The 12,932-nt window shown below is 48.1% G+C and overlaps 2 protein-coding genes across 3 annotated transcripts; both read left to right on the top strand.

Annotated features, from left to right (window-relative positions):
• Nucleotides 1-7,713: 7,713 nt before the first annotated feature.
• LOC123107985 (non-specific lipid transfer protein GPI-anchored 5) lies at nt 7,714-8,675 on the top strand. Its single transcript, XM_044529860.1, has 2 exons — nt 7,714-8,164; nt 8,282-8,675. Exons 1-2 carry the CDS (start codon nt 7,810-7,812, stop codon nt 8,473-8,475), a joined length of 549 nt encoding a protein of 182 aa, XP_044385795.1. The 5' UTR covers nt 7,714-7,809; the 3' UTR covers nt 8,476-8,675.
• Nucleotides 8,676-11,064: 2,389 nt separating this feature from the next.
• Nucleotides 11,065-11,794, top strand: LOC123107984 (uncharacterized). Of its 2 annotated transcripts, XM_044529859.1 has the most exons (2): nt 11,065-11,343; nt 11,424-11,794. In XM_044529859.1, the coding sequence occupies exons 1-2, from the start codon at nt 11,162-11,164 to the stop codon at nt 11,599-11,601; spliced, it is 360 nt and encodes a 119-aa protein (XP_044385794.1). In that variant the 5' UTR covers nt 11,065-11,161; the 3' UTR covers nt 11,602-11,794. The 2 variants fall into 2 exon arrangements, with proteins under 2 accessions (XP_044385794.1, XP_044385793.1); XM_044529858.1 differs by having other exon boundaries at nt 11,065-11,794.
• The last annotated feature ends 1,138 nt before the right edge of the window (nt 11,795-12,932 follow it).

The raw sequence follows: 12,932 nt of genomic DNA, 5'->3' as shown, positions 1-12,932 counted from the left end.
CGAGCCTAAAAAGGGTGGATCCAACCTCAACCTATTCAAAGGGAATCTCGCACCAGCTAGTGTTTCACATCTAGTATCTTTGGATAACGAAGAATGGCGGACCATTTCATTGTATATCTTCAACAACCTGATAGAAGTGCGGCCGTACATCGAGTAAGTTCTCGGTACATTGTTTCGCAACTTCTATTTCCTTTGAACTGCTCTTATTCCTGGATATGTCATACAGTCGATACGTCGCCATATTCTCGGATGGAGCGGAGATCCAAGAGGATTCCGTCGAAGAGTATGAGCTTCTCGCAAAGCAAGGAGGCGGCTATCCCGGTTTCATCTCTTGGTTCAAACAAACGGTAATTTCTATTAGACAATTTCATTTCATTCGCTAATTTGTGCATAATGCAACAATCCTTTCATATTAAACTTGTAGGCTAATTCAGAGTCTATGGACGCCGAATTGAGACAAGTCGCTAATGGTTTTGACTATAAGGTCCGTTCATTTGACAAGTACGACATCAACGGGTATCGCTTTCGTACCTATGGCAATGAGCTATCTATGGCCGACCGAAAGTCTACAAATTGTTGTGTATCTGCTATCGGTGAAGGAGGTACCGAGTATTATGGGAGAGTTGAAGCAATTTATGAACTTCTGTTCTATGGTGAAAACCCACCGAATGTCATAGTCTTCAAATGTTATTGGTTTCAGCCGAAGGAGACTAGAAGGACTCATGAACATATAGGGCTAGTTGAAATCAACCAAAGCACCCATTTAGATGTTCCTGATGTCTATATTACGGCTCAACAGGCGACCCAAGTATTCTATCTAGCGTGGGCCTGCCAAACTAATCCAAATCTGAAAGGTTGGGATGTCGTTTATGAAGTGCCGCCACGTGCTATACTTTCTCCCCCAAAGGAAGAGGATTATGAACCTCACATTAACCCAGACACATATGAAGGAGAATTCTTCCAAGAGACACGTCTTTCCAAAAAGCGTTTCAAGAACCGCTATACTTCACCCCAAAACATTGAAGTAGATAGCGGCAATGAATCTGACATCACCCCAGAGGAGGAACAAGAAGAGCCGGAACAAGAAGAGGTTACTGCCGCGGATGACCTGTCAATGCTTGACCGATTACGTCAAGGTGGCCTTGCACATGTTGATGCCAATGAACCCTATGAGCCCATCATTGATTATAGTGATGATGATGATTATGCATTTATTGATGATACTGATCGAGATTATTAGTAGTGTCAGGTATTCAATTTTTTTATGTTGTACTTGATGATGATACACTTAAGTTATATACATATTATTATTCATGTCGGTACTTTTTTTTATGTTGTACTAATTTCAATTATTCTTTGTCATGGCAAGTGTTGAAAGATGGTGGGCGCTGGTCAGGAGCGCGGCGAGGCCCCTTCTTCGTCGGCGCGTGGTGCGAAGTCTTCCATTCCACACGCACCTCTCCGCCGAGCATTGATGGACAGTATGGCGACACCGCCGGGCCCTTCTTCGTCGACCGCGGTGCCCAGCAGGGGATGAGGTAAGAAGAAGAGAGGAGGTGGAGCACGTGGTCGCAGAAGAGGAGGTAGGGTGACTCTTACGGTGCCTTCCTCGCCGCCGCCCCCAGCTGTTTCACCCGAGCACGTGACTGCTAGGGTGGACTCGTCTGAGGAGGAGGCTGCACGGACTCCGGTCCACGAGCCTCCGGTCCACGGGTCTTCGGCCCACGAGCCTCGGGTCGACAGGCCTTCGAGCCACGAGACTTGGGCGCACGAGACCCCGGAGGAGCACACGTCTGGATGGGGTACCTGGTCGGGTCAGCCTGAGGAGCCGAGTGGCCACGCTGATGATGGCGGGGAGCCGAGTGGCCATGCTGATGATGGCGGGGAGCCGACTGATGAGGAGGGGGAGGAGGGGGGCAATGTCTACCAGCGTGGTGCTACACGGCTCCCATCCGTGCCGGCGACCCGCGAGCAGAGGTGGTTGATTTTCCCTGATGGGGAGAGATAAGTGCATTTAATCTTTTTGTACCTTCTGCATTCACGTTTCTTCAAATAATTGATGTGTTGGCCTTGTCATGCTGCAGGGGTTGGGACCACCATGAAAGTGTCTGCCGGCCCAACTCCATCCTTGGAGTTCTGATTCGGCAAAACTTCCCGGGGTTTGTCATGTTGCCTGGTGAGGGTCGGCTTCCAGAGGTTGGATTGACTTGGGAGCACTACTTGGCTGCCCCGGCCCCGCCGGGTGAGATTATCGATGGTGTCTTGTGCAAGACGAGGGCAGACGTCGTGATTAGAAAGTTCTGGGTAATTGCTCCTTTACACAATTAAAAATCTTCAACTAGCTAGTTATTAATTGTACTAATCAATATTGTCTCATTTGATTGCAGACATTCTACAGGTGTGAGGAGGGATACGAGGAGGAGGCGGATCATGTTATCCACAAGAAGTGCAAGCGCCTACTTCAGAACTTACGGCATGAGGTTCGGGTGCAGGCTGTTCGAGACTACTACGCCGGGCGTGGTATCAAGAAGCCCAAGCAGGAGTGCCGCAATAAGTTCTTTAGTAAGGAGAAGTACATGAAGGTAATTCTTAAGGCCTTGTACTTACTTCCTTCATTTAGTAATTCATAGCCGTAGCGCTCAAGTTTCTATTTGCTAACTTAGGCCCCTCCGAGATGGTGTGCGGATCGGATGGATTGTTGGGAGGTGTTGGTCAATGCGTGGTGCTCAAAAGAATGGTTGGCCACCCACAAAGAGGCCAAGGACAAACGTGCCCAAATGGAAGGTGTGCCACACCACGAAGGCAGCTCCAACTTATTTCAGTACGGGCGGAACTGGGTATGTGGTTTGCTTCATGATTCATTAAATTCATTCATCATGCTAGCTTTAGCCCTTTAATTACTAATTTACTTTGTTTCTCTCTTTCAGGCACGCTACAATAAGGCGGATAAGGTGCCAGAGGTGTACGACCTGTATGCCATGGCCCACACTGGCCCTTACAAGAAAGTCAAGGCATTCTCTGCGTCTGACCTCGATGATCCAAAGAACTTCACCAACATCTCCGCCCACGACAAGCTCGTGCAATATAGAGATCAGGGGAAGGCGGGGAAAGGGGAGGACTTTAACCCGAGCCAGGGTCCCATTGATACAGAGCTGCTGATGATATCTGGTGGTGGGAGGTCCCATGGCTCCATAGCCATGGGAGATGGACTTATCCGTTGTCCTAGCACTCTTCCAGAGATCAAGGTGCGCCAGTCGAGCTCCGCTCCTGAGATAAGGCCTCGTGAACGGCCAGTCCAACTCGCCTTCAAGGTTAGTTATACGTACTCAGCTATCTTTCTTCATTACATTGTGTGCGCTTCCATCAATGATTAGAAATGGTCATGTGAGTGGTGTTGCAGGCTGCTATACAGAGTGAGAGAGATAGAATGGAGAAACTTCTGGAGGAGGCGGCGGAGAGGCAGCGGGAGTTGGAGGAGAGGACGACAAAGATGTTGGAGGAGGAGAGGGCACGGAATGACATGCAGGCAAGGGCCATGTACGAGCTCCTTGTGGTAAGTTTCTTCTGCAGATTACTTGCTAGTCTTAACATTTGAGTCTCATTACTAACTAGTATGACTCTGTTGTGAAAACCAAATGTGCAGTCTGTGTGCGAGAAGTCCGGTCAGACCGCTCCGCCGATGTCAGTGATTGCTCTTGGGAGCACGGTGAGTTTAATTTGAATGGACATTACTTGCTAGTATTAACATTTGAGTGTCATAATGCTAACGAGACATTGTAAATGATCTTTGGTGCAGCTTAACTCCAGAAACGCATCGCACGATCCTTCTCCAGCTACCGGCGCGAACCAGCCCGCTCCTTCTCCAGCTACCGGCGCGAGCCAGCCCGCTCCTACATCTCCGTGATCACGGTAAGTTTCTCTAGTGTTTTTCTTAACAAATGCATAAAGACCTAGACTTAGCTTTATTTCCTCCAATATGCTTACCATAATGACCTAGAGTTAGCTTCTTTTCCTCCAAAATGACTTAATAAGCTTACTGACCTCATAAACCATCCATTCTACCTAAGTTAGCTCTAAAATGACTCATTTTACCTTAGTTATCTTACAAGTGATCCAATTTATCCAAGTTAGCTCTAAAATGACCCATTTTACATAGATTAGCTCCTAAATGATCCATTTTACCTACGTTAGCTTTAAAATGCCCCATTTGACCTAGGTTAGCTCCAAAATGACCCATTTCACCTAGGTTAGCTCCAAAATGATCCATTTCACCTAAGTTAGCTCAAAAACGATCCATTTTACCTTAGTTAGCTCAAAAACGTGGCATTTCACCTTAGTTAGCTCATAAAAGACCCATTTCAACTAAGTTAGCTCCAAAATGATCAATTTCACCTAGGTTAGCTCATAAATGACCCATTTCACCTAGGTTACCTCATAAATGACCCATTTCACCTAGGTTAGCTCATAAACAACCTATTTCACCTAGGTTAGCTCATAAACTACCCATTTCACCTAGGTTAGCCCATAAACGATACATTTCACCTAAGTTAGCTAATATATGGCATATACTTCTTCTTCTAGTCTTCTTCTTCTATTCTTTTTCTTCTAGTCTAATTCTTCTTCTATTCTTCTTTTTCTAACTTTCTTATTTGTCATTTTGCAGGTTTCATTCACTTCACGGAAGCCAGCTTCCTATGATGGATTGCTTGCTTTTTCCTGTTTTTTCCTTTGATGCACTTCTTGTATTCTGCTCGCTTGCTATGATGAAACTTTGCATATTGTAATATGTATGGATCGATGGAACTATGTGCAACCTTCTATGTATGTATGGATGGATCGATATATATGTGCTGGATATTTATTATGTTGGATATATATGTGCTGGATATTTATGTGATGGATATATATGTGCTGTGAAATATTTTTTGTGATAATTGTTGGATATAAGAAAAACAGAACAAAAAAGAGGCAGTGCAGGCTCTTTGCCGTCTGCGGCAGACGGCAAAGACCCCTTTGCCGTTGGTGGCAGACGGCAAAGGGGGCACGTGGCGCCCACCTGTGCTTCTTGGGGATGGACCATTTGGTCAATTTGCCTACCGTGGCGGACGGCAAAGCCAAGCTGATGGCAAAGACTTTGCCTTTGCCGTCCGCCGGGCGGACAGCAAAAAAGAGCAGGCGCTGACGTATAGCTGACGTCGTCTGGCGGACGGCAAAGAGGCGCTCAAATTTGCCGTCCGCTGGCGGACGACAAAGGCCACCGTTAGCCGCCTAACGGAGTGACGCTGGCGGACGTGCAATATTTTGCCGTCCCCCCTCTTTGCCGTCAGCCGCTGTAGGCAAAGGGCTCTTTGCCGTCCGCCATAAAAAGCCGACGGCAAAGGACCTATTTGCCGACCCTATCTTTGACGTCACTGTTTGCCGTCCGCCGCGGACGGCAAAGTGCTTTGCCGTCAGCCTCCCTGCCTTTGCCGTCCGCCATGGCAGACGGCAAAGTACTGGATTCCTGTAGTGAATGTTCCCCAAGAAGCCACTAGGGTCACCGTATTCTCCTCACGCCCTGACACAATGTGAGATGCCGTGATTCCACTATTGGTGCCCTTGGAGGCAGCGACCGAACCTTTACAAACAAGGTTGGGGCAATCTCCAGAACTTAATCGGAGGCTCCCAACAACACCACGAAGCTTCACCACAATGGAATATGGCTCCGCGGTGACCTCAACCGTCTAGGGTGCTCAAACACCCAAGAGTAACAAGATTCGCAAGGGATTAGTGCGGGGAATCGAATTTCTCTTGGTGGAAGTGTTGATCGAGGCCTTCTCAACCAATCCCTAGAAAGTCAACAAGTTTGATTGGCTAGGGAGAGAGATCGGGCGAAAATGGAGCTTGGAACAACAATGGACTTTAGGGTTGGAAGAGGTAGTCAACTCAGATAAGAAGATACCCATTATATAGTGGAGAGAGAAATCCAACCGTTATCCACTTAACCAGCCCGCGACAAGAGGTACTACCGCGCCTGCCAAGCGGTACTACCGCAAGGCCTCACAGTACTATCGCACCCCCTTGTGGTACTACCGCAAGGCAGGGTTGGACCAGCCTGGGAAGGCCGTGGACAAATAAACGTCCGTGGCCAGTTTCGCTGAATTCCAAATAGTGCAAAAGTCCGACACGGTACTACCGCTGACGGCAAGCGGTACTACCGCGCGGGGAGCGGATGTAAAAAATTGCATCCGCTCCTACTTCCGCTACTGGCGCTGTGCCGGACCAGGGCTCACGGTACTACGGCTCCCAAGGAGCGGTACTACCATGACCACCTGCGGTACTACCGCAAAGGCATGCCGTACTACCACAAGGGCCTGCGGTACTACCGCTCCAAAGAGCAGTACTACCGCAAGCCTCAGAACAACAACAAATAGGAAAACTTCTTTTTGCACAAACAAGAAGAAATGGAGGATGCTCCAAAGTACTAAAGGAAAGGCGGTGCAATGAGGAGTAAACGTGTACGAGACGATTCCACCCAAACCTTTCCAAAACGGACCCCCTCTTAATAGTACGACTTTCCTACGACTCAAATCCACCGAAAAAGAAACGTAGAAAAACGCCGTCTTCAATAATCTTCGAGGGGCTCCTAACCGTCTTGTGCCTAGTCATGAAATATCTGAAAACGTCGAGACACACGATTAGTCCGCAAATGCATTGTTATCAATCACCAAAACACCGTAGGGATAAATATTGCCCTTACATCCAAGTTCTACATAAAAAATATTTCCATTAGGGAAGTAAGCCGCCTTCAAAATCCTGGCACTGAGAGAAGCCGGTTCTTGTAAATCCCTCCATGACTGCCTGGCTAGTAAAGCTAAGTTAAAAAGCTCCAAATCTTTGAAACCCAGTCCTCTCAGGTATTTCGGTATTGTCATCACTTCCCAAGACACCCATGCGGGCTTACGCTCTCTCTGTTTGCAACCCCACCAAAACTTTCTGATCATTGAGTTGACATGATGACACAGTCCCCGTGGTAGTTTAAAGCAGGACATAGAGTAGATCGCCTGGGCAACCGACATAATGTAACATGAAGGAAATAGAAAGCATTATGAGTAAACACCAGGCCCAGGGCCGGCCCTCGCATATGGGAGGCCCTAGTGCGAATAACGTACAATGCATGGTCCTGATGACCGGTCGCTGCTGCACGCTGCAGCCACACAAGTACATTGAAACTGTCCATATGAGTTGTTCTTCATGACAAGGCACTAATTTCAAACAATGTTTTTATAGTTTACCTACAAATAGCACTTTGAACAAAGCAAAATCATCTCCCATGCAAGAACAACAGAGATATATCACAAGGTAAACCAAAGCAATATTTGATCGTCATGTGTAATGTGGTGATTGTCGATCATTATTTACTAGTATGAAGCAATCACTTGTGCGGCAATTCCATGCAAAAGGATCGTCACGAATTTGCAATCAACAACAGAAGATGGGCAATCACTTGTTCAACGCTCAACACCAACCTCTTTAGCAACCACACCCATATATTTTGGCAAGTTAAAAGTCCATGACAACTCCAGGATTTGAGAAACCGAAATCATTTCGTTGCAGGAGTAGGAAGTAGGAAAATGCAGCTCATCAACATACCCAACTAATACCACCTTCCCCAACAAAACCTACTCCTATAATAACACACGCGTACTCGAATTCCAAAAGCACACTCACAAGGCAAGCAAGCAGCAACTAGCTAGCTCCAAGCCTCCATCCGATCCAAGAAAAGCAACTCTCTTTTGCTACAAAACCAAGGGGAAAAAACACCCATCAATGGCGGCGGGAGCGAGAGCGGTGGCCGCCATGTCCAGCAGCAGCAGCGTCCTCCTGGCCGCGGCGGTGGCACTGGCGCTGCTGGTGGCGTCGGCGTCCGCGCAGTCCGGGTGCACGTCTGTGCTGATCGGCCTGTACCCGTGCATGAACTACATCAGCGGCAGCGGCACGGCCCCGACCAAGTCCTGCTGCTCGCAGCTCGCCTCCGTCGTGCAGTCCCAGCCGCAGTGCCTCTGCAGCGCTCTCGGCGGTGACTCGTCGTCGCTCGGTGGCATCACCATCAACAAGACCCGCGCGCTCGAGTTGCCCAACGCCTGCAACGTGCAGACCCCGCCGGCGAGCAAGTGCAACGGCTGTAAGTGCTCGACAGTATACTATTTTACGAGTTACAAGACTCAAGAGCTGCACTGCACGTATAATGTTGTTATCGCTTCTTGGGCTGCTGACACGAGCCGTCTTTTTTTGCTTGCAGCTGGTGGTGGCAGTGCTCCGGGTGCCAGTGTCAGCACGCCAGCCGTCCCGGCCGTGCAGACACCGGCCGGCTTGGGATCGAAGACGACGCCGTCCGCGTACCTGCAGGGGAGCAGCAGCTCGTCGCTCCATGGCTCGGCGAGTCTGGTGTTTGCGCTCGCGGTCGCTGCCGTCTACGCCGTGTCGGTCGTTTGAGCGTCTCGGCTACTGGACTGGAACGCTTGCTGGCCGATGATTCAGAAATATGTTTGTTGTGTGGGAGTATTATTTGAGTTTCCTATTGGTTTAGCATTGGGCACTGGGGAGTACTGAGGAAGTGAGGAAGAATATTCCACATATGTAATTATTGGTTGTTTTGCTGCAGACACAATAAGAAGAGTCAATTTCACTTTTTAGTTTTACCTTTTATTTTTTTTCATTTTTACGGGGATTACCCCATTTAAACATTTTTTTTTCATTTTACCCAGCCACACACTACCTTTCTATTATTAAGTTCTACTCTATTTTTTTGCGCGGTAAGTTCTATTCTACTCCCTCCGTTCCAAATTATTTGTCGCAGAAATGGATGTATTTAGATGTTCTAGATACATCCATACCTGCGACAAGTAATTCGAAACGAAGGAAGTATTTTAAAGCATGTTTGTCAAGCCGGTCACACCCCTGGAGGCCCACATGGCGTTCCACATCGGCTGGTTTTCTTGTGCGTTTGATTTGTCCATAGCGCTCGCCCACCCGCCCGATTCCTCCTCCGGTTTAGTTCGACTCATGCCCGGTCCTACATCGCATCTCTGTCTTGTACTACCTCCGTTTCAAATTACTTGTCGCAGAAATGGATGTATCTAGATACATCCATACCTGCGACAAATAGTTCAAAATGGAGGGAGTAGTACATGATCGGCCTGGTGGTGCGGCATCGGAGGTGCAACATCCAGGATTCTTGGCGAGCTGGTCCAGCATGGGCTTCAACGAGGCACACCCCATCAAGCTTAAAGCTTTGCATATACTGCGTTGTGTCACCTTCTACCCTCGCCGTGCCGTGCTCACTCTGCTTCTTTCGCTTCATGGTGGCGCCAATGCTACACAGTGCCATGCCAGGAACCAAAGACGACGAATGGAGGCTTCGCCAGATGTAGGCTATGCCGATGCGACCATCGATGCGACACATGTCAAGAGAGTGCCACTCGGGACGGCATGGGAGCGGCTGCGAGGGCGTCATTGGCACTGATAAGCGACCGAATATAGAGAAAACTAATAGGAGAGGAGCTCGGCGGCAACAGTGAGAATTATGGAGTGGGGCAAGGCAAGATATAAAACACGTACAACACTGGCCGACGTGAAAATGAAAGCGGCAGTTTCGTGATCATAACTCCGTTAGTGATAAACATTTGCACATTTTGGCCATCGAAACACACGATCATTGGCTGACTCGTCTGTGATGAATATCCAATAGAGCCCAAAATACCTCATCACTGACACGCCAAGGAAGGCCTGTAAGTGATATGACGTGTGGCCACTGGTCGTTCAGTAATGCGGGGTCAATGCCGTTCCAATGTGTAGTAGTGTCTTCGCACAATGAACCAAGGATCTCGCCGCTCCACATATTGTGCAATGTGCACAAATAGATCAATGTGCCTCCGGAATTGCCGCCTGAAAAGGTTCTCTGAATACACCAGATTCTCCACAAAGTAATCCCTGAAAAGCTTGAGATGTCCATATGCCCGATTGTGATAGATGCGACGGAGCCGAATTGGGAACCGATTCATTTCTTTTTTCCCTCTTCCTCTCGAATTACCACTGGTAATCCAATCTCAAAACCATCGTCACCTTCTTCTTCCTCCTTCTTTGGCGAGTTATCTAAAAACTTTTTCAATAGCATCTTCATCTAAACATTGCATTTTTCAATGACCAAATTCAGTGTGTAACTGAAAAAAGGGGAAAAGGAAAAGAAAAGAGTTTACCTTGCGGATAATCGGTCGACACCTCGCAGACATTGAGATCGTACGCTGGCCTACACTAAACCTAACGGAGTACCAACCGTTGTTTAAGGCGGTGTGCATGCGATTGGAGCGGGTGGTCAGGTAGGTTTTACCCAACATAGGTGGCAGAATAATCTCCGGATTAGTCCACCACTCCTTCTACATAGGCATAGTGACGATCCTATATGACTTTTCTATTCTTAATACGTCATTTTTTACTTGTGTCAGACTGTTAGTTTTGGTTGCGTGCGTATTAGTATGCAGAAGCTAGGTATCACTCGTCTTGCTTTGTATCATTTGATGCTAGTACATTCTAAGTTAATAAAAAACATCCTCTATCAAAAAAGAAGTTGATTGTGCTCACAATTTCAACATCTTTCCTCTAAAAGTTTCAATTAAGCATCAGATCCATTGGTTGCATTTGAGGATGACTAAGCAAGTTTATTTTTATGCAGGAAGACAAAGCAAGTTACCGTCCTTTTCATGATCCATTTTTACAAGAGACAACTAACAAAAACCATACCGTGACACCCAATACAGTTGTTGGCATCATCTAAGACAGCGTTGACCAACACCTGGTTCAGCTACTAACACCAACTATTTTCGCAGCCACATGAATAATATTATTCTGAAATAAATAATATACGACTACTGCTGGAAATCAAAGAAAAAGATCATTTCGTGCCAAGAGTAGGAAGTAGGGACATGTAGCTCACCAACATGCCCAACTAATTCCACCTCCCCCCAGCAAAAACCGTTTATATAAAGTCACACGACTGGAGGGTCAAAAGCACAAACACACAACCTGATCAGCGTAAGCAAGCAGCATCTAGCTCCAAGCATCCCCAACCCAAGAAAAAGCGTCTTGCTTTCACTAGCAAGCCAAGGGGAAGAAACGTGCATCAATGGCGGCGAGAGCAAGAGCGGTGGCAGCCATGTCCAGCAGCAGCAGCGTCCTCCTGGCCGCGGCGGTGGCACTGACACTGCTGGTGTCGTCGGCGTCGGCGCAGTCCGGTTGCACGACGGCGCTGGTCGGCCTGTACCCGTGCATGAACTACATCAGCGGCAACGACACAGCGCCGACCAAGTCCTGCTGCTCGCTGTTTTTCTTTTTTGCGACTCTGTTCCCTGGGTCGTTGACGAAGGACATGTCCTTTTTGCTTGCAGCTGGAGGCGGCAGTGCTCCGGGCGCTGGCTCGGGATCGAAGACGACACCGACGGCGTACTTGCAGGGGAGTGGCGGGTCGTCGTTACATGGCATGGCGGGTCTGGTGCTCGCGCTCTCGGCTGCTGTGATCTTCGTCGTGTCCACCGTGTGAGGTCTCGGGCTCTCGGCCTTGTCTGAAGCACTAGTTGGTTGGAGATTGTGTTTCTTGGGTGGTTGTATTTGCATTTCCTATTTTTTGAGGGTTCATCTGGGCACCGGTGAGGACTGAGGAGGAATATGGAGTCAGTGTCGTGTTCCACATTTGTAATATTATTGGTTGTTTTTGCTGCGGTCACAATAAAATCAACACGTGAAAGAAAGATCAACATCATCCTAGGATTCTTTGGGAGATTTTTTTACAATACATCATACGGAGTACTACTGAAATTAAGGTATAGTATAAAGTTGATCCAATCCATTTAGTGGTGGTTGGTGTCCCGGTCCTTTATTTCCGGAACCCACACCCTCATGCCGTGGTACTTCCTCTTCGGCGGTGGCAGCAGGCCGGTGCCATCACGTGCTTGGGTCGGCTGCGCGCTGCGGCTATCAGTAACAGCGGCCTCCAACGGCTAGATCCACCATTTCAAGGCAAATTTTCGTGTTTTGACCCTTTTCTGAAACTTATTTAAGATTTGATCATAGTTTGAAATTTTTTCGAGATCTGGCCCTTTTGCTACCGCCAGAGCCTATGGCGGTGGCGGTAGTCTACACAACCCTGGCGTCAAGGTACTTGGCGGTATGCACGAGCACGCATTGTGTTCAATACTTAGGATTTTTTGACGGTAAGGCATGCAACCCTACCGCTAGGGACCTTGGCGGTAGACTGTTATACCCTACCGCAATGGTCCCTGGCAGTAGCAAAAGGGTCAGATCTCGATTTTTTTTTCAAACTAGGGTCAAATCTCAAATAGGTTTCGGAAAAGGGTCAAAACATGAAATTTAGCCCCATTTCAAGGGAGTCGGGGCGGCTCCGACCGATTGGAAGTGTCGCGGGAGGTGCGGGGTGGTTGCGGCACGGGCGGGCGTGCTTGCGGAGGATGCGAGTTGAATTTAGGCAGCGCCAACGTTGATGCGGTAATAGCAAGGGAAAGGGGTGTGATGGGGCAGGAGAATTTTTTCATGAGAACTGGCGTTGGTTGAGTAAATACCATAGTTTTAAATAGCCGGCTACAGTTCCGCTATAGCCCGCTATCGCCTTTTCAGCAGGGTGCCGCTAAATGGCCGCCTTCATAAATAGCCCGCTATATCTGATTTGAAGGCCAGCCGTTATTTTCCATAGCCCGCTATTCAAAACATTGGTAAATATAGGCGGCGGCGGACATGAGGAGTAAACATGTCGAGGAGTTAATCCGGATAAGGGTTGGGCTGTAGGGCCAATATGTGATTTGTTAGATAGTCAAAATAATCCTTCATAAATAGATGTTAGGATTGGCGTTCTCCTCAGCTTGTTGGAGAATAAGAATGCATCC

The sequence above is a fragment of the Triticum aestivum genome, chromosome 5A (genome assembly GCF_018294505.1).
Source record: "Triticum aestivum cultivar Chinese Spring chromosome 5A, IWGSC CS RefSeq v2.1, whole genome shotgun sequence".
In the NCBI taxonomy this organism is placed as follows: Eukaryota; Viridiplantae; Streptophyta; class Magnoliopsida; order Poales; family Poaceae; genus Triticum; species Triticum aestivum.
This window is presented reverse-complemented; position numbering and strand designations above follow the sequence as displayed.